At 48.4% G+C, this 22,095-nt stretch overlaps 2 protein-coding genes across 2 annotated transcripts in view; both read right to left on the reverse strand.

Annotated features, from left to right (window-relative positions):
• Positions 1–299: 299 nt before the first annotated feature.
• On the reverse strand, positions 300–2,850 carry axin2 (axin 2 (conductin, axil); the record flags this gene model as incomplete). Its single annotated transcript, XM_084488626.1, has 2 exons — positions 2,613–2,850; positions 300–1,228 (listed from the first exon to the last, which is right to left on the reverse strand). The coding sequence occupies exon 2, from the start codon at positions 1,110–1,112 to the stop codon at positions 300–302; it is 813 nt and encodes a 270-aa protein (XP_084344752.1). The 5' UTR covers positions 1,113–1,228; positions 2,613–2,850.
• Positions 2,851–10,440: 7,590 nt separating this feature from the next.
• Positions 10,441–22,095, reverse strand: part of cep112 (centrosomal protein 112) — a 106,202-nt gene continuing 94,547 nt past the window's right edge. Inside the window, exons 24-27 of the mRNA XM_084488344.1 lie at positions 20,969–21,058; positions 13,192–13,293; positions 11,022–11,082; positions 10,441–10,604 (exon numbers count right to left, since the gene is read on the reverse strand). Of these exons, the coding sequence (XP_084344470.1) occupies positions 10,564–10,604; positions 11,022–11,082; positions 13,192–13,293; positions 20,969–21,058 (294 nt within the window). The 3' untranslated portion in view covers positions 10,441–10,563. The remainder of the gene's footprint in view (positions 10,605–11,021; positions 11,083–13,191; positions 13,294–20,968; positions 21,059–22,095) is intronic.

Genomic DNA, 22,095 nt, shown 5'->3' on the forward strand with positions numbered 1-22,095 from the left:
TGCGCGAGGCGAGGAAGGGAGGGAGGGAGTGTGGGTGAGCGAGGAAAAACGACATCAAATGTGTGCGCGCGCGCGTCTGTGTACGTCGGTGCGCGAATTTGAAAAAGACTAGTTGATATGTTTCCATCCAGCAAAAAATAAAATTCTGCTAATTGGTAAGCGGCGATTTTGGCACTTTTTTACGCGCGCCCGTTTCTCTGCATCCGAGTTTACAATTGACTTATCTATGAATAACTTGAATGTAAAATTACAGTCGGACATTATCAGCACGTATTGTGGGTATTATACATGTGTAATTCTTACCCGTACGCCTTGTCCATGACCTCCACCGCCCTCACGGACATGGTCGCCCTGAGAGCTTTAGAAGATAGTCCAACCAGCGCTTTGGCTTTGAAATCACAGCTCCACTCCTCTTCCTCGTTCAGCGTGGGCAGGTATCCACACACCACCTTCAGGTCGCTCAGACCGTTCGGATTGGCGTGGCCAGGGTTTTCACCTCCAGTCCTCACGTATTCGAGATAAACATCAGAAGTGAGAAACATCTGATACGAGGTCTCCTCCATGATGTTCTGGATCTCTGTCTGTGCCTGGTCGAACATCGCCGAGTCGATCTTCTTCAGGTTGTCCCGTATGAAGGTCTTGGTAGCGGGTTTCAGCTGCTTGGCAACTATGCTGTTGTTCTCAATGTAGCGCTTGTAAATTGCTTTGACGACTCGCTGCGTTTTGCTATCCTTCAGGTCCATTTGCCTGAAACCATTGCATGCGAACCAAAAGTCTAAAGTGTCCACGCATTTCTCTCGCTCAAGGAATGTCCGGAACAGCAGAGCACCGTCTTGGTCCCCGAGGAGCGAGTGCAGCGACTTGGTCCACCGGGAAAGCGGCGAGTCGGGAGACGCGCTCCCCTCGGGCTCCCCAAGACCGTCCTCGTTTCTCCTCGCGGAGGAGCCGGGAGACTTGAGGAGGAGGATCGACTTGGCGGTATCCAGGGGTCTCATGGTCGCTACTTTGCCGGGGTAGCGGGGCGTAGCGTCGCCCTCCTCCCCGGGAACCGGGGGCCGGGGAGCATCTTCACGGAAACTAGTGGCTATATGGTCCGTAAGCGCCCGGCTCATGGCTCCTGAGGCGGCCGAAGAAACCGTGTGTTGTCTCGCCTCCTCTGGGTTCTGCTGTAATCTCCTCACTCTCTTATGTCAGCGGGGGAGCTTCTCTCTGTCTGTCCGTTTTCTCTCTGAAACACAAAGTATTGATCTAATCACGACCAGATCCACCCCAACTTCAAAGGCAGCGACGCAGCGGTTTTTTTCCCAGACCGTGCTCAGTTTCACAGCAAACAGACAAAAGCTATTCTACTGAAAACAAATCAGACAAATACTGCAGTAGTTCACACAAATATGAACTGCTCTGGTTTATTGCGATTATTAAATAGAGCAAACAATCAGAGTACAGCGTGAAACACAAATGTATGCGCCAAAAGAACATCTACACGACCAACCGCTATGCGTTAAATCATCAAAAAACTATCAAAGTCTTTCATTAACGTAGCATGGTACACAACACGCGTCATTGGGTATTAGGGCTTCTCATAGGAATTTAACCAATTATATACATAGTAATGATCGCTTTTCGTCCATATTACAAAGCCTGCCGCAATCAGAGGTCTACAACGCACCCATCACGGCATTTGACCATTTCCTACTCACAATCTATGCAGTTTTTACAACATTTAATCGCATTGAATCTAGACATCCACGTGGAGAGATATCACTGTACTCTGGGACAAACGTAGTTGTGCAGAACAAAACGTGAAGGAAATGGTTTATGTCAGTATCAGGCAACTGAAGCACATGCCTCTCCACATACTACTTGTAGCTCAGAAAGTAAGACACGGCTAAAATGTCAAACAAGTAAATGACCCTTCAAATACATCAGATCGATGAGTTCACAAGCAATTGGCGTTATCTGTTATTTATCAAATAACACACAAGCCTGGGCTATTATACCGTAAAAAAAAACGCTTTAGTTCAAAGCAGATTGCCATACTGACTGTACGCTGATAATAAATGCATTCTAAGTCATTCTCCGCAACCGGTTCTGTAAGATATATATTCGTATATAAGTACTTATTTTGTTATAGACATCGGGAAAACTTGGAAAACAAATCTCCATTAGGTAGAACATAGGCCTACACACATATTGCACTATCAATAGACATACATTTAGAGCGGTAGGATAGTGGTAGGATACCCCTAAAACAACCGTCTTTTAAGTCCAACGCCAACTACACAGAAAAGTCTCAGAAGTAGTGTGTGTGTGTGTGTGTGTGTGTGTGTGTGTGTGTGTATGTGTGTGTGTGTTGGGGGGGGGGGGGGGGGGGGAGGAATTCCAAAGAAAGTATTCGGTCTAAATAAGCACTTGACAAAAAATAGCATTTCCTCCCTATAGAGCATTTTAAACTGTTCGTAAATACAAGAAGGCATACAGATATACAATCAAAGAGTTATAGAGGCGCGTTATGAAAAAGTTCATTTATTACACGACTTCAAAGCATTTCAGCAGCACATCAAAGCAACTCAAACGGGGCCAGCGCAGAAGCACACACTCCGGTAACTTACCATCGATCCATGAGTTAGCTCCTCAAAAAACACTCCGGTTTGGTATCCACACAAAAAACATACCATAATCCACAGTTGGTGTATCCAAAGCGCGAATCCGCATACAAGTCCATTCAGTTTAGGAGACGATTACACGGAGAAAATAATGTTATCGTTGCTTCGTTGTTAAAAGAAGGGGGAAAATATATCGCTTCTCTGCCCGAACGTATCAAGCTGCCGTACAGCAGGTCTCTCCTGAAGGCGACTCCAACGTGAACTGAACGGAGGGAAGGGAACAGCGCACTTCAAAGTAAGAAACCGACTGCTGAGTCCCGAAAGCTATGTAGAAAACAATCACTCTTCCAATGCGCTAAAAAAATACAAAAAGAGAGCAAAACGATCTCTGAAAATAAATGATTCACTCACAACTGAATACATTTGCAATGTGGTGTATTTAGGCGATGCCGTGTATTTTTTGAAGTAAAGGTTTGCGTGTCTTCGGCGCGCTTTTCACAGATCACAAAGTTTCTACTAAGTTGCAAGGACCTTATCAAAGACAAGCAATCTTGAGCCAACTCCCGGAGGCTTCGGGACGTCAGAAGTAACTGATCTGCCGTCCCAATAGCATTATCCCTGCAATCCCTCTGTTGCTACATCAACTTTAAAGTCGCAGGGTTCTTTTATTTTCTTTAAGATCCACATAGTTTAGAGATTAACCCCTTCGAGTCCAACGGATTTTTCAGTTGCTCCAGTTTTCCCACGCAAAATTGCTGTACCAAAAACGAAAAGGAAATATGTCACAAAAATATGTTTTAAAACATAGACACCCGTACGTAGACATAAAGATGGATGGATAAAAAAAACTAGCTAAAACTCTACAGCTCCAACCCGTGGCCACATGGGCATATGAATGCATATGAATACACACGGGGATCATAGACATTGTTTAAGTGCAATTTATTACCCTGGATTCTGGAACTATCATCAAGCAGCAGGGCGGAGAGATCCACAGATATTTATACATTCATCTTTCTTTCTTCAGTACACTGGGCTCTTAACTGGCGTGGCAATTAGTAGAAAATGGCTAAATAACCATGTTTTAACCATGTAATAACACATACAAGTAATAAAATATAGTTTCTGGATAAAGCCTATATATATACTGTCAGACTTTGGAGACTGTATTATCTAGTTATGACTATATTATTTACATTAGGTTATGTCATCATAGTCGATGTTAATGTTATTTATTCTGCTCAGTTCAACTGCTGCCCCTTCACTGTTCAAATTGTGTGTGTGTGTGTGTGTGTGTGTGTGTGTGTGTGTGTGTGTGTGCACGTGAGTGTATGTGTGTTATGTTTGTTTGCCGCCATGTTGTCTCAACAGACAGTTGTCTTCAAATGTACAGTACAAATAAGAACAGGTATAACGCTTTTGATTATTGTTTACCAAAAAGTTTCAAATTTTCTCACAGCTTTACATCAAGCGGATTAAAAAACGTTTTGTACTGATGGAGTGCATGGCATCAAACCCAAACATACATTTTCTACCTACACATAATTACATTCACTTTGTGTTCCTGCAACAAACCATTACTATATCATCCATCTGAGATAAATCATCTGACATTAAAATGCACAGTGTATAGCGTGTATAATGGATATAGCTACCATGGAGCTAGTATGTTTACCCCAGAGTACTCCAGAGCACTACACAGACCCAGGACATGACCATAGACCAATAAAAGAATGCTAGCCAGACAATGTTAGTCTTTGTTTACTTTCCAGGGCCTGGGTCGACCTCTGACAGTAAACACACCAGGGTGAAACCGTTTCCCTGGCAACGCTCCGTACCCCCTGCCGGTACCAAGGGGCCAGTTGGGCCCTTCATGTCCAGTTCAGGGGTTCTTTGATATTAGGGTTGTTACCCCGCCCCCACCCCCACCATCACAACCTCCACCAACACCACCACCTCCACCAAGGAACTGACCCCTAGAATCTGTCCGGCCCCTAGACCAGAGGAATCCTAGGCTCTTGGGCTCCATAAAAAAAGCCTTTAAAGAGAGCTGAAGAATGAGTGCTTGGCAGGGTGGAGGAGAGAGGTTATGGGCTGTAACTGTCCCACTGGTCGGAGAAGATGTTATTACAGAGACAGGTCAAATTCAAGCCCCCCCCCCCCCCCACACACACACACACACACACACACACACACACACTACAAAGAGAACCATAAATAGACACGGGAGGCAGCATAAATCATCAGTGAGTTCAATAAGACTCTCTAATGTGCATGCCCCCCCTCTAAACCAACAACCAACATTACATTACATTTATTTAGCCGACACTTTCGTCCAAAGCAACTTATAATAAGTGCATTTAACAATGAAGATATAAGCCCAAATGTGCATTAATCATTAGAGTATGTAACATTAATCAAATAAGAAAACTTAAAGTGCTACTGTATAGAAACAAGGGCCAATATACACCACGACTAGCAACACCAGCTCCACACTCTCGAAAACCACCACTACCTTAACTACCACTATCAGCCCCACAACACCACCCCCACCACCACTAAGTTAACCCATCAGCACCACAACCACCTCAAACATCCCGACCCGACGACCCACTTCTACAATCACCTCCACCACCACTAACACCACTCTCATCCCCTCTAAAAAAAGGTTCTGTGCAAACATTCAAGAGCCACTGTGATTCATTTCGTAGACGACTAACTTGTGTTCTGATTGGCCAGGAATATACGGCCCCATGGAGCACTGTAGCCTTTCCGAACTACTACTAACCACTGTAGATGTGGTCCTAAAAGCTCAGAGATGTCCTGTGCATGTGTCAGTGTGTGTAGGCCTTAACCAGTCCAGTTCTCTGGGCATCGTTTAGGTCTGTGATCAGTAACTGCTCTCAATTAGAGTATTGTGTGCTGCTCCTCTCAGATTGGGGTTAAACTCTTTGCAGGCTCCTTTGAAGTGCTCATCCCTTTATCTCAAGCAAGAGCCAAGAATTTGGGGGGAGGACAACGGAAAATGAAACCAAGAGAGAGGCTTACGGCAATTATCAACCAGGGCCATGAGGAGGGACAAGCGACCATGCACTCATGCTGAGAGCATGAGAGCGACAGAGAGAAAGAGAGAGGGGTAGACTATAAACACAGAGAGAGAGAGAGAGAGAGAGAGAGAGAGAGAGAGAGGGGTAGACTATAAACACAGAGAGAGAGAGAGAGAGAGAGAGAGAGAGAGAGAGAGAGAGAGACATATAGGCAGAGAGGGAGCAGATAAAGAGAAAAGTTGCCGGTCAATTTAGGGCAGGGGGTGAGATGTGAGTGTGTGTGGTGGGGGAGAGAGGGGAGAGGGGAGATGGGGAAGGGGGGGGGGTTGTTTGGTGTGTACACACCCTTGGCAACCAGTGACTGTCAGGAGAGGAAATGAACGCTCTCCTCTCAAAGTAGGGGACAACAGACGGACAATGGCCACTGAAGAGAGCAAGGAGCCGATGAGAGGCGTGTGTGTGTGTATGTGTGTGTGTGTGTGTGTGTGTGTGTGAGTGGAACCGGACAGGGGCCACAAAGAGGAGGAGAAGGAGGGGTAGGAGGATGAGAGGAAGAAGAAGTGCAGCCGTCAGCAGAATCAGATGGCACACACACTGAGAGCTGGAGACGATACAATTAAAGTGTGGAAGTTAAGACGCTCTTTGAAGTTGGACATGGTGCATAATACCCTTAAAAGTTAAGGAAGGGCAACAATTCACAAGGCTTGTTATGGGGCTGTTTCCAACCAGTGCAAGGGGAGGAGAGAGCATTAGCAGAGACAGACAGACTGACTTGAGAGTTGTGAGTGAGAGAGAGGATGAGAAGAGGGGAGGGGAGGAGCGAAAGAAGACAGTGCTCAAAGGTTTAATTTGAGGGAAGTGAAGTTCAAATTTTGAACTCTTCAGGCAGCAGGAGAGTGACTAGAGTGTGAGTGTGTGAGGGCTGGCTCTAACCTGAACGCGACGGAGGAAGAGAGAAGACGAGACGCGAGAAGAAAGCTGTGATGGAGGCGGGGTTGGGGGAGGCGGTGGAGGAGGAGACAGGCGGGTGAAAGAGATGGAACAGTTTATGAAGAGAATGGGTGACACAGAGAAGAGGTGTGAGGATGGGGGTGTGTGTGTGTGGGGGAGGGGGCGGGGGAGGGGGAAGAAAAGGCAGAAAGAGAGGGAGCGTGCGAGCGGGGGGGTTTTAGGGGGTGGCAGTGGCTCAGCGAAGGTTATTTATTGGTCTTTTTTCCTTCGTTTTTAATCCCATTTTGCGCTTGGCTTTTAAGTCTGCCGACGTATAGAAACAATGTCGGATGCTCCGTCTAATCCCGTTTGGGCCATGAAGCTCAGTCCGCTCCAACAGTAATGACTTTCATTTCCTCCGCCACCGCCGCCGCCCGCCAAAGAAACCGACCGCTTCACCAAGATGGACGCCACTGTGGACACCACGACGGACAGCTCCATGACCCGACTCTCTGTCTCTGTCCCTCTTTTTCTTTCGCTTTCATGTTCAGCCCCTCCAGAAGCTCAATAAAACCCACTAGCGCCGGTCCAGTTTTGTCACGTCTGATTGCTCACTTGCTCTGCTGTTTTTTTAAACGCCCCAGATACTTATAGCCCACTTCCTGTTCCTCCATCGGGGTGTGAAATATCAACAGGACAATTTCCATGGTGAATAGAGACGGAGATGCCAGTGATGGAAGAGGCCGTGGAAAATGGCATTATGCCTACTGGAGAAAGACAAGGAGCAGCAAAGATATATATGACTACCTTTACAATTGTGCTATCAACAAAACACTGGAGGCTTGGGGAGAAACGTTCAGATCGGAAGTAATGTGTCTCGCACTCGCAACTTAAGTTTCACACGTACCCCGAAGAAACAGCGGAGGAGCAAAGAAGAGAGAAGGCAGAAATAATAAGAGAAAGGGAAAGATAAAAATAGATGCGGATGAGAGAGAAGGATTCACATAACTCAGACAGAAGGGCAAGCGAGACTCAGACAAGACTCCCACACACCCATGGGCCTCGCATGGAGGTCCTACATCCAAGATACCCAACCCACGGTATCAAACCAAGAAGCAGAGAAAACCGGCCACTGGAATCTCTGTTGTTCTCTAAACCTCTGCGTCCATCTCTTATGTCAATGTAAGAGACATGTCCCCTTACATGTCCCATAATTATATACAGTTGACCGATAAGGTTTTGTTACTGACCGTATATACAGTATTGACCTCAACTCTCCTCTCCCCCACTCTCCCCTAATGTCTACATTTACATGTTGTGTTTACATTTTTACTTTACTCACACGGTCAATACATACATTTGGGATTTTCAAATGTTAGTTAAAAAACAAGTAAGTAAAACATCTTGGTAAGAACTGTGTGAACAAGGAGATGAAGAAGCCATGCTGGAGAGGGAGAGAAGGACAAGATTGATGGAAGCCTGAATAAATAGTGGGTTGAGTAAGTAAATGTGCTGCGTGTGTGAGCAGGAGGATTGGAGGTAAACAGGGTTTATTTATGCAGGCAATGTACAGCAGCCAAACATGGGCCTCCTAGGGTCGTGCACAAAAACACAGTGCTATAAAAAGCCCCACTGATGGAGAAACACACATTCACACACAATGTGATGACATGTTCACTTTGTCAATCACCTGTTGACGTTGTACAGTCAATCCCAGAAGTTCACGATTGGGTATAGGCACACACAAGTGCTCAGTGTGATAGCAAAGCAGTCAGTTTCCACTGCGTTTAGGTGCACTCACTGACAATATAGAAGCAAACGGCAAAGATACGTATATCATGTAGCATTAACGATATACTATAAATGCTCTGCTGACGTTTTCAGTCTTGCATTCTGAGCATGAGATGCTCTTGGATGTTGTCCTATGACCAAACAGTATGCCGAAGAAACAGAGGGTCTATCGCTGTGTGTTGGGGCAACCTGCAGCTCTGTTCCAGTGATCGCCTTGAACGGCAGGAGGGCATTCCTGGGACAGTGCAGGCTGCGGCTGGGTGCTGTCGCCGGAATGGCCTGACAACAGCTCCTCTGTCTGATCGGGAGATAAGGCAGAGGAAGTCAGGGTCTTTGATCCCTAATGGCACCAAGTCTACTGTTGGAAGGGGTGGGGGTGGGGGGATTGAACCTTGTATTTACACCAAAGCAATTACCACGGCGATTTGGATGGGAAGGGAGTGGGGTGGCTGGACAGAATTAATTAGTCTGTTAAACAATTTCAAAGAGATGTTCTGCTGTAACGAGGCAGATAAGCCATTACAAGCAGCGATGTTAAGTTGAGGGTGCCATTTGGACGCATGGCACGCCAGGAGGAGGGCGCCATGCAAGGTCTGTTCAGGACAGGAAGGAACGCTGACCTATGACCCTCGCTAACAGCACAGTTGCGTGTCTACGCTAAGCGGCTGACTGACACAGAAGGGAACTCGCTGTCAACAGACGTGTCGGCGGCGTCATACGTTTGTGAGAGCGAATGCATGCGCTCGCGTGCGCACACACTCACACACACACACACACACACTCTCTCTCTCTCTCTCTCTCTCTCTCACACACACACACACACACACACACACACACACACACACACACACACACACACACACACACACACACACACACACACACACACACACACCTAGTATTCAGCTCCTCCTGTAACGGCGATGTACAAACCTTTGTGCTTAAATTCCTAATTCCCTGTTTCCCCAGATGTCATTTAGACAGTCCTCCCTGCTTTACTCTCTCTTCTCTCCTCTTTTCAGTTTTTCTTCCCTCTCCCACTTTCTGCCTGTGCAGTAGAAAGTTGCAGAATCAGCACATCAAATAAAAACCAAAAGAAAAAAGGCAAGATAAGTTCATGGACAATGGAAACACGTGGGTAAGTGCATACCGCATGCACAAAGACACAGCCATGCCAATGCTAATACGTATTTTTGGTGGGGGTGCAAGGCTGCTTTGAAATCCAAGCTGTCCTTCTGACTATAATTCCTTCAAACTGGTTTCCAGGAAAAACACACATTTTGCAGATTTGCTCGTACTGATCAGTATTCCAGCCAAGGCATTCCTCCACCTACCAGAGATTGAAACATGGATATTAAACCCATCCTCGGTCCACCCAATGTTATCGTCGTCTTACAGCCTTCTCGGGTCTCTGGGTTTTGGGGGGGGGGGGGTGGGGGGGTGGGGGCGATGCGAGGCGAGGCGTCCCCCTCAGAGTCTGGGTCGAACCGCTCGGGGCTCGAGTGGAGCCTTTGGTGAAAAACAGTTGAGTTGTGGGCCGAGGTTTGTAACACAGGACCCAATGACTGTAGCTTTTGGCAAGAGCTTTAAACGATCCGCCCCAAGAGCTCTTTATCTTAAACGACCACAAACCCCGAACACCACCACCGCCGTGATCCGACCGCTCTCCCAACTGCTCCAATAGGGGCATGAACAAAAGGAAAGGGGGCCATGCTTACACAGACATGGGGGAGTCAAGGCCGTGGGTTTGGTGTGTTCTTACCGAGCTAATCACGGTGAACACGCCGGGGTCATGTGAAAACGAAAAGGGCGACGTTTTAATTGATAGGTTGACTGAACGTAAGGTATGTGCATGAGGTGGAAAGGCATGCCAAGACACAACACTCGGAACCGGGGTTATAAAAGAAAAACACCAAAATGTTTTATTAAGAATGAGTAACAACTTTTTAAATATAACAATCATACTTCATTTTCACAAAGGCGCTTATGATGGAACAATAAAAATAGGGCTTTTAAAAAATAAGGCACAGCCACAAAGAGTTCATCAGTTAATAAATACAGTATGAAATAAAAAAATGAACATGACAGTGCATAAAAAAAGATGAATATTCCAATGGCATGACGAGTGGGTGAAATGCCGCCCTGGTAACAGTCAATGATGCTCACATCTGATAGGTCGCCTTCGTCCTTCATATTTCACTGGGTTGGTTGCTGGTATATTTCCCGTTACCTGTGTTAGAGAAGTGGTAAGGCATGACATAAAACACATTGTGATGCAAAATTATATTAAAACTTCATTCTGTGAAAACTGCTCTTACTGCTTCTACGTGATGGTTGAAAAGCTATCTCGAAATCTTAATTATTTGTAAGAGGCAATTTATGAGAGATGACTCTGTTGACTCATATGATGACTAGTACATGAATACGTATGATGACTCATACATGAATACGTGAATGATGAAAGAGGGAGCAGCATAATTTATACTTCTACAAATGTAGAAGAAATCTTATCAATGAAACATATGTGTATGTACATGCATGTATGAAAACACCATGCATGCACTAACATGTGTTCACACACATACGCGCACACACACACACGCGCACACACACACACACACACACACACACACACACAAAAACCTACCATTGCGATGTGTATCCAGATCCTCCTGCAGTAGCGAGGCTCTCTTCTGGAGGAAGTTGACCTGCAACACAGAAAAAACACGTGTTAGATGCATTCTGACCGACTGGCTCTCAGATGGACCTGGAGAGGGATACACAATGCGAGGGTGGAGCCAACGTGGGGGAGGGAGGCTGGGGGTCAGCGGGTGGAGTTCGGATGGAGTTTGTGGTGGAGGCGATGGTGGTGGTTTGAATGGATTTTGTGGTGGAGGCGATGGTGGTGGAGGCTGTGGTGGTGGAAGTTGTGGATGTGGGAAGGTGGTGGTGGAAGTAGGGATGCCAGTGGAATTGGTGGAGGTGGTGATGGTGGAGGAGGTGAGGGAGCTTGTGTTGGTGGTGGTGGAGGTAGGGGGGAGGCGGTTGGAGGTATTGGTGGTGGAGATGAGATGGTGATGTTGGCGCTGGTGTTGGAGGAGGGGGGGGGGGGGGGGAGAGTCCACCACGTGTTAACCCACCCTCGCTCCGCTACAAGCTGGGAGTTTGTTTATCAAGTGTCACCGGGGCCTTCTGAAAATAAACCCCAACATGAGGTCTCCGAGGCGGGCAGGCAAACCTCCACCAGCTCGCCAAGGAATCCACATTGTCCTGGAACTAACCGTACCCGAGCCCAGAGAGCATTCCTTCATGTCGGGCGAAGGGGAGGGGGGGAGAGACCTTAGATGAGTTATGGCGTTTCGTTTGGCGCTTCGCCGCCATGTGGAATATGCAAATCCCTGTGGCAAAATGTGGCTGCACTGAATTCTGCCCCACCTGTTTTTTCTACCCCCACCCTCCGCCGCCGCCGCCGCCGCCGCCACCGCCTTGTCTTCTCTCCATACAAAATAAATAATGCGCTGTGAAGGCAGTGCCGCTCGCGAGCTCCATCCGATAAACATATCCGATCGCAGAGCTGCGGCGGTGCCCTGAAAGGGGATATGGATGGAGCGGCTCGGAACACGAGGCGGGTTCTCGCAGAGGCACTAGTGGTGCCATCAGTTCCTCTCTCTCTCTCTCTCGCTCTCTGTCTGTCTCTGTCTCTCCCTCTGCTTCAGAAAAGGCGCCTTTTGTTTACTTTGTAAACACGAAGGAACCGAAAGAAAGGCCTTCGCTGCAACTCCATGTCAGAAAAACAGGAAAAAAGAGAGAAACGGGCCCCAGTGAAACTAATAAGGACCAGGGTTCCTCTGAGAGGCTCTGTGTGTGTGTGTGTGTGTGTATGTATGTGTGTGTTAATGCTGTTGCGGAAAGGAAAAGGACTGTGTGATCTGATGGGCAAAGAGAGGGAGGGAAGAGAAGTGAGGAAGGGGGGGGGGGGGGGAGAGAGAGAGAGACACACACACACACACACACATTTCAGAATGAGGGCCACGTTTGTGGCAACTGGTTGGGTGGGGGCACCATTTTCCTAAACAACCCCAAACAACAAGTGGTACAAAGCAACTTGCAACAACGGCGTCTCGGCACAGATAGTGTGCCAGAGCAATTACTGGTGGTACTGATCCACACTGTCGCTGGGGCAGATGGGAGAGCTACAGGCACACACTGTGGGGCTACAAAACACCAAGCCTCCACTGTGAAGTTTCAGAGAATGGCCAGAAGTCCCAGTGGATCCCCCAGTACAGTTTTCCACAATGCAAGGTCGTCCAAAGTTACAGCGCTGAATGACAAATTGTGTGGGTTTTTTTGGGGTGGGGGGATTATCAATACACTCTGTGACAAAGTGTTATTCCATTAAATGCGAAAGCGAGACAGCATAAAGATTCTGCTAACATTAAGTTAGTAGCGATAGTTGTGATATTGTAATTATTGTCTGTTTCTGCGTTTGATTTCATTTTGGGCTTTTTGTGCATTTATGAAGCACATAAAGCACAAGCTAGCACCAGGACCATTAAGTATAGTTTCAGCTCCTGTATCTAGAGTCTACATTTACATGCAGTCATAAGCAGAGGCTTTGACACAAAGTGCAGGTGATAACAACCAATCATATCAATCATGCCGACATCTGAGTAACAACAAGAATCCTGCAAGCGCTGTTGCAACATTACAAAGCAGTACAACAGCAGTACAAGAGTGCAGTGTCGCAACAGGAATCTGTGGGTCCACCTCCGGAGGTCCGCAAACACACACACACACACACACACACACACACACACCTGGGCCTTGAGGGAGGAGATGGTGTCCTCCAGCTCCCGTTGGAGCTCTGCCGGCAGCAGGCCTTTGATCCTCACCTCGTAGTCCTGTCGCACTGCCGTCACCTGGGGGGGGGGGGGGGGGGGTGGGGGGAGGGGGAGGACGAGAGACACACCTCATGATGACTGACTGTCACCTCGCCTCCAGTAGGAGTAATGACAAACACAACGAGGTCAACACGGCGGCAGGTTCAAAGGCGAGCGCGACACAGTGATCACAACACTTTGGCTATTGTGCCGCAGCATCAAACGCACACAAAGGCGCTGTGCAAACATAATTAAACAAATACGCGCGGCTCACCTGTCGGCCTTGTTTGCTTAGTTGTGGTAAAAAAAAAATTCCCGGCACGGCAAGTTGGTTAGAAATTCCTCCCCCTCAAGGTGGCATGATAATTAATACGATAACAACAAACTAGTATATCCATCATCAAAGACGTTTGACGTAATGGTTGTGGGCTGTGGGTTGATCAGCCCATTACAAGCTGATGTTTCAACGTCTACCTAAAGTGACATCACACCGGCCGGCGCCCCACCCATGCGGATGACGGATAGATCCACCCAGACCAGTCGGTACAGTCCGCCAGGCAGGCCGCTAGACCGATCCGCCCGGCACACCAGGTCATATAAACGGGGGCCCTTTGAGGAGCATTCATCTGAGCGGCTCACTGAATCCCTGCAGAGGGGGAACCGTGCGAGGCGTTTCATGGTGTCCGAGCGGTGCAGCGGTGCAGAGGGGTATCCCTTCTTTACTCGCCACACAGAGCCTCTCTCTCTCTCTCCCTTCACAGTCTCCGTAGGGGGTCCGCGGCGAGCCAGTCGGACCGGCCTCGCCGCACACTCCCCCTACTGGCGACGGAGGGGACTGTGCAATCTGGTCAGCGCACGGATATGGGCATGACACAAGCCTGGGTTTTTGGGACTGCGGTGGCGGGGGGGAAAAAACACATCAAACGCGGCCGGTGGAGGGTTGGATGGCTAGGCTAGGCTAGGCTAGCTCAACTGGGGAGGACTGGAGGAAGTCTGTCTGGGGCTAAATTACACTCTTCAAAAACCAGAGTTTGATTACAGAAGTTAGAAAAGGTTTGGTTAGGCACAACCACCCCTCCGGTTGCCCTGCAAAGATGCACACACACGCATACATGCACCCATGTAAGCACACGCACACACACACACACACACACACACACACACACACACACACACACACGTGCACGCGCGCACGCAAACACGCAGGGATGCACACATGCACCCCCCCCACACACAGAAAAGAGAGAGAGTACATTTATAGTATTGTTAAAGTGTTTTACTGCACTTTTAAACCGTCGCTGCCAGATTGAAAGGGCTGAACCCACTCACTTGTGCTTTCAGTGAAGAGTCAAACAGAGCCAGGCAGGGCAGGTTCTTTGGATACCAATGTCCATTGGTATATCCTACCTGTAGGCATAATGGAGCAAGATGCTCTTGCTCCTTAATGACTGTTTTGTCTGTGAAAAGACAGTACTTGCAACAACAAAAATGTCCAGCCTACCTAGAGGAAGTCCCTGATACTTCCTACCTCGGTTCTTCTAACCGCTAGCGTCAGTCGCTCATCCAGGAGAACACTCTGAATATTGAACAGTTTGAAAAAAGTTTCCCCTGAAATGATTTCACTGTTTGCTGGATACAACCGATTGCTTGGGCTGGTCTTGGCTAACGTAGCTCTCCGGGTGCGATGAAGAGGGGCTTGGAAAGCACTTCAAAGCTGAGCCCCCCCCCCCACACCCCCCTAGTCTTTAACAGTCCCAGTCTATAACACTGAGCTGCTCATTGTCTTGGCACAGGACCCAGTACATCAGGCTTCGCCAATCCTTACCCCCCCCCCCCCCCCCCCACCCCCTTCCTCCCAGCCTCTGCTCCAAACAACCTATTCGTTTTACAACTATTGAGGCCAACGATGTCAGGGTATGAGTCCCATCAATTTGCAGTAAACCAGAGGGACTTTCCAGGACTATTTCACCATTTCAAAGTAGGAGACGATGAGAATGTAAAAGAGAGGCCTTAATCAGGGAGGCGGGAGATCTTTAATTGAAGCGTTCCTTCAGCAACACTGGGGGGAGTTTTTTCCTCTAAACGTCTCTCTCTATCTATCTATAGCCGCTTCTGTAGTCATAATAGAAAGGGCCTTCCAAGACAAAACAATCTGCCTCCCCCACGCCCCACCTCCGACCGAAGCAAGCAAACAAGGGTTGAATAAACAAAACACGAGCCTCCACTAGCTCTCTCGGTACACAATTGGAGAAGTCCGGATCCCAGATTCGAGACCCTTTTGAAAAAAGCGAGACTCACTCACTCACTCACTCTGTGTCTCCGTCTCTCTCCCCCATCTCTCTCTCTCTGTCTCTGTCTCTCTCTATCTGGTTGTGTTGTGTCTTCTGTGTGTGTGGTGTTTTTCCCCTCCACGTTCAGAGTGCATGTACGAAGGAGACACCGCAGCAACGACAGATCCGCTTCTCTTGTCTAAATTACAAGCTGTCCTGTGGTGGGGTGTCCTCCCTCTGTATGGGACCGTCCTATACATTAGCCTGAGCCAGGCCGCTGGGGGGGGGGGGGGGGGGGGGGGGGTGCATACTGTTCCCAGCTCTGTGTACTTTCTCCAGCGCAGGAGAGGCTGAATGAAGCTGACAGGACACTCTTAAGTTTGCTTTAGTTACGACACACGGACAGGGTGGATCTCCTGGGCATGTTTGTGTATATGTGTGTGTGTATGTGTGTGTCTGTGTGTGTGTGTGAGTAAATATTTGTGTGCATATGTTGGCATGTGTGTTTGTGTGTATGTGCATTGATGTGTGCGTGTGTGGAAATGTGTTTGTTTGTATACATCTAGGTGTTTGTGTGTTTGTGTGTGTGTGTGCATATATTAGTATGTGTGTGTGTTTGCATATGCACGTACATTATGTGTGTATGCATGGATGCATGTATGTACGTATGCATGTCTATGTATATGCAAATATGTGTGTGTGTGTGTGTGTGTGTGTGTGTGTGTGCGTGTGTGAATATTCCTTGGTAGTGATGTGATACGATGCAGTCAGTGGCCTAATGGTCCCCATGTGTCCCTGATTAGTGCTTGTGGCAGCGCATTGAGCGACGAGACCACTTTGCAGTGACGAGATTAGCATTAGCGTACCTTCGACTGTCGCTGTTTAAAGTTTGATAGCCATTACTTAATAGCTTGAGGGGTAGACACTAGCCTTTTATGTTCACGCCACCTTGTCGACTGGGATCTGTTCCCAGTTTATGACTGTATACCGCACGCGTAGTAAAGGCTTATCTGAACACATCGCATCCTCCCTGAACTGGGCTAAGGTGTGTTCACTTGAGATGTGTACATATGCGTGCGTTGCAAGGTCGGGCTTCGGGTTCTGCAGCACGGGCAACATCTGAAGCGGTGTCCCTTCTGAAGCAACGTGAAGACGCACACGAGGCCCCTCCCCTCCCCCGAAATGTGGCGCGGCACTTTCCCCCGTAGGAAAGAACGAAGTGGGTCTTAACGCTGTGTCGTAACGCGTCTCAGGCGAAACGCACCTCTAGGGCTGGGAAACGACATCTGCTGTCATTGTATCTTTCCACCGTATTTTTCAGCCCGCCTTTGCTTTTGACTCCATTTAAGAGGAGGAGCCGGGAGACATTGCTATGAAGATGGTGGTGTTGTGGCAACAAAGACCAAGGCCAATGAAATGGAATTGGGAAAAAGATCATGTCTGTGTTGCTTCCTTCCTCCCCCCCACCAAAAAAAGGGAAAACGAGTAAAACGAGTACGTCTCCTAAATTCCCTGAAGATCTGACATGTTTTTCTCGTAGGAGGAAAGGATGATCTGCATTCATGTTCCGTTAATACTAAGGCCTCTGGTTTCAAATCTCTTGTTTTCCCTCTGTTACACACACACACACACACACACAAAATCCTCTCTCATCGCGTCTCTCTCTTTAAAAAAAAAACAACCCACTTTGAGCGGCACAGGCGCGTTTGGTTCACTGACAGGTGGTGGCGAAGACATGAACGTGTGCAACACAGACTCCTCGCCATTAAAACAGATGTTGGGTGCATTTGAACAACATCAACCGTTTGAGAAAAAAAAAGAAAAAAGCGGCCCGCCCCTCCCTTACTCATATTTTCTCAGTCAATGACAGACTCCTGATGAGAGCGAGAGACAGCCCGAGCGAGCGAGAGACACCGGAGATGAGAGTGCAAAACGAAGGCGTGTCCCATTTTCTATTCTCCCGACGTGACAAACCGTCTGAGCCAAAAGGACTTTGACTTTCTCTGAAAGAGGAAAGGCGACGGAAAAAAATGAATAACTGATGGTGTCTCTCTTCCGTTTTTTTTTTTTTTTTTTTTTTTTTTACCAAAACAAGATGGAGATGGGTGTTTGTTGCTGATGAAACGACCGTCTTCTCCCGCTCCTGAAGACTGAGTGAAGCAGGCAGTCTTCCCCCCTTCCTTCCCCCCCACGCCCTACTCCTGGCTGTGCTAAAGTGACAACGTTTCATCTAAATATATAGTCTTTAGATTGAGGCTAAGACATCCCCCACCAGCGCGCTCCGCTGCCGCTGTCACACGGCGAGGACTCTGACAGCTGCCAGCTGAACACCTACCAGGCCCCAGACACTTTGAACCTGCGCGAATCAGGTTTGTCACCGTGTCACAGATGTATGCTAATGAGCGATGGGTGTGGTTTCAGCTTGGGTCGGTGGGGTGGGCGTTAACCCTTTCGGGGAGGGGACCGAACGGGAAGCACGGGGGGGGGGGGGTCGTGGGGGAGGGGCGGGGATCGGGGGGGGGGGGGGGGGGGGGGGGGAAACGCTCACTGACAGCAAGGTGATTTTTCTGGGGGGCGGGGGGGGGGGGGGTCCAACGTCATTGGTCCATAGGGACAGAGGTGAGGTGGTTCTTCGCAGGAAGCAGTGGGTCACAAGGTTCAATTTGCCTGGTTAATACAATACAAGTGATCCCGTTACAAACACTCTTTTGGAGAAAAAAAGGAGAATAGATACGATACAATACAACAGGCGATAGGAGTGGCTGGAGAGCAGAGAGAGACGAGATCATAAAACTAAAGTTAAGATCTTGGAAGTGCGGGATGGACTGGCGGCAGGAAAAACAACACGTACCAGAAGACGACCACTAGAGAGAGGAGTGAGGTTGCGTTCAGTATGCCTCTGTTACTCAGCGCGCGCAGATACAGAGAACAGTAGATACAGCCGGATTGATCACCCCTGCCGCACCCACACCCACACACACACACACACACACACACACTTCATTTCATCAACCTCCCAAGTTGTGTGGAGAATACATCTCAACCACAGTGCCCGGCGTATCATTATATATTTATACAAAAGACTAGTACTGAGGGGGAGGGGGCGGGGGGGAGGAAGAGTTGAACCAAGGTATATGGGCTCCCGATCACTCCCGCCATTTTGGATCGGCGCAGCCTTCAAGGGTGCTGGAAGAGAGCGGCAGGCAACATCTGTGTGAAGTCTGGGCAGAGCTGCTCATCTGAGTGCGTGCGAGATCATATTACAAAAGACGCGTCCCGGCAGATGATCCAGCACAGCATGGCCGTCCGTAAGGAGAGGGGGGGGGGGGGGGGGGGGGGTTATGCTACCAGGCACGTAGTGGAGAACAGAAACTATTATGGCCACATACACACCAATGGACGCGACTGCACAAGCACAACACAACACGCACAATGTTAATACCGCAGACAATTTGTGAAATTGTCTCAAATAAACAAACATTAAGCCAAAAAGGCACACCTAATTGGGATAGAGCACCAGGGCTGGGGTTGAGGAAGTTAATTGGGACAGGTGGACAGTTCTTATCTATACACACACGCTAATTAATTGGTAATGAATGCTAATTATCATTTATCAAGTATGAACGAATCACTTCCAGACAGCCCGATCAGCCTGACAATATTAACCCGGGCCGGGTAGTCTGGCGGTCGAGGTGGAAGCTAACAAACGGCACTGGGTTGGACGCCCACGTCCTCACCCTTGAGCCAACGCCTCCTGCTCCCTTAGTGCCTGGTATCTCAGTTGTGAGGAGTCTGTTGTGGACACAAGCCGTGTTAAGCAGTCATAGTAGCAGTCAGTAGTAGTAGAAGTAGTAGCAGTAATACCCTGGAACTGGGTAACCACAGGGGGCCTGCTACTACCAGGGGGGACGGGGGATGGGGAGGGGGCAGGAGACAACAACAACAACGTGGCTAGCGCCTGCGGGACTGGCTCCGTGACCCGGGGAGACCCCAGCAATGAAAGGTCTCCGTATTGTGGATTTATGAGGACCAGACACTGAGGTGTGTGGTGAGTGTGTGAAGTGTGTGCAGGGGTCACGGGGTCGGTCAAGGGCGGAGCCGAGAGAGAGAGCTTGTGAGGGAGAGAGACAGAGAGAGGAGCAGAATGAATACCGTTGTTGTTGTTGCATACCATGTCCACAAAAGAGAGCCGTGTGTGTGTGTGTGTGTGTGTGTGTGTGTGTGTGTGTGTGTGTGTGTGTTTATATATGTGTGTGTGTGTGTGTGTGTGTGTGTGTGTGTGTGTGTGTGTATAATGATTAGTCATATCTTCTCTGTGTGATGTCAAGGTCAAAGGAGAGCCTGATTACAGGGCTGTGTGAGTGTGTGTGTGTGTGTGTGTGCTTGTGTGTGTGTGTGTGTGTGTGTGTGTGTGTGTCGCACATTCCTGGCCCGCAGCGCTGGCTCTTGAAGCCGGATCTCAAGGAATTTGGGAAATGTGTGAGGGGGGCTATAGACCAAGGAACATGAGAGTGGGTTGGAGGAAGCAGGGGAGAGAAGGGGAAGGGAGGGGGGGAGGAAAGGAGGAAATGAAAGGAGGGGTCAGGTGTGGCCTTACGTTTGGTGTCAGGTTCGATGGGGGGGGGGGGGGGGGGGGGGGGGGCAGCGGGGAGGGGGGCGGCGAGGGGGGGCGGCGGGGGGGGAGAGATGTTGTCGGAAGTAAATGTAAAAGTGAACATAAAACACAGATGAGGGAAAGTGGTATGGGTGGTGGGTCAGGTACGTCAGATACAGCAGATAGCAGAATAACCTAGCCAAGTGGATGTATATGTCGGTTTGTTATGCCAATGTGGCCGAGGTATTGTTGGAGATAACTCGGATTGTACCTTAAGCCGATGACCATGTGTTGCCAAATGAGGATATTTACTTTTTTAACAGGATATGTGTGATAAAACAGTGTTTGATTTGATTCTTTGACTCTGGAAAAAAGTCTGGGACTACGCACTGTTGCTAGCCAGCTGTGTAGTGGCGATACGATATTATTGATGGAAATTCTGCGCCTGCCATCACATACGTTGTAATATAAACACAAAAAAGTATTCCGTTCATGAGCTAGGTATGGTTTTTGAATGTATAATAGAGTAATACGAAAAAATACTGTTTTAGCAAACAGGATATTTTGGCATAATTAGTTGAATCGATGAATAATAGGACTGTGATGAGCTGCCAAGGTGAAAAAGGCATTGTTTTATTTCATGTTGTCTTCAACAAGAGAGAGAGAAACAGGAAGAGGGAGAGAGAGAGCAAAACAGAGAGAGCAGGTAGAGAAACAGAGACATCCGATACAAACAAGTGAAAATAAAATATGAAAACAACAAAAAGCAACAAAAAAATCAGAGAGATGGAGAGAGAGAGAGAGAGAGAGGTAAATAGAGAGAGAGCGAGAGATAGAAAGATTGTGATACCTGTTCCTGCATCTCCAACTCTTTGTTGAGCAGCTTCTTCTCAGAGAAGTGCAACTGCCGCTGTAGACTCTCCGCTTTTTCCTGCAAAGCCTGGGGGTAGAGAAACAGAGAGAGAGAGAGAGAGAGAGAGAGAGAAAGAGGTAGGCTTGGTTGAGTGACAGATCGGTTGGAGCAAGTACATTGACGTTCACGGTACAATTGTTTTAAAACAACAACGACAACGACATCGACAACCCAAAGACGGCGGGAGAGCGACATGAGCGTGCATCCGCAGCCGACTGAGAACGGAACACACAGAGCGCAACGCCTTACACCGTGTTCTTACACTCGCTTAACCTGCACACCTTCAGGGGAGGAGAGAGGGATGGATGAATGAACTCCACTCTCAGAGTGTGTGTGAAGGAGAGAGGAAAAGAGAAATGAAGCCTGTGATTAGTGTGTGTGTGTTTAGCAGAACTGCCTGTGTGTACGTGTGTGCGTGTGTGTGCGTGCGTGTGTTTAGCAGACATGCATGTATGTGTGTGTGTCTGTGAGAGTGAGTTAGATGGCTAATAAAGTCGTGACAGTAATTACTAGGAAACTGGCCTCATTAAAGCACCAAACTTGTCTCCAGAGAGGGTTGAGAGAGAAAGAGAGGGTTGAGAGAGAGAGAGAGAGGGTTGAGAGAGAGGGAGAGAGAGAGAGAGAGAGAGAGAGAGAGAGGGAGAGAGAGAGGGTGTTGAGAGAGAGGGTTGAGAGAGAGAGAGAGAGAGAGAGAGGGAGGGTTGAGAGAGAGAGAGAGCGAAAGAGAGAGCGAGAGAGAGAGAGAGAGAGAGAGAGAGAGAGAGAGTCTTTCCAGTGAACCTGTGTGGTAGTTGTGTGGCGCAGCCACCAGAGGACTCTTTAGGGGTCGTTAGTACTTTGGTGACAAAAAGGATGTGTGTGCGCGTGTGTGTATGTGTGTGTTGGGTGGGGGAGGTATCTACCTACACATCACTAAGTGGATATGAATAACTTCCAACACACATTGATCCCAGTCCCCCATTCCCTGGGCACCAAAGAAGAAGAGATGGATTGATTTTCTCTTTATGTTATGCTTTTCTGACTGAAAGGGTGGAATAAAAGAGAGCGAGAGACAGAGTGAGAGA

Source organism: Micromesistius poutassou (genome assembly GCF_964030765.1).
Source record: "Micromesistius poutassou genome assembly, chromosome: 1".
Lineage (NCBI taxonomy): Eukaryota > Metazoa > Chordata > Actinopteri > Gadiformes > Gadidae > Micromesistius > Micromesistius poutassou.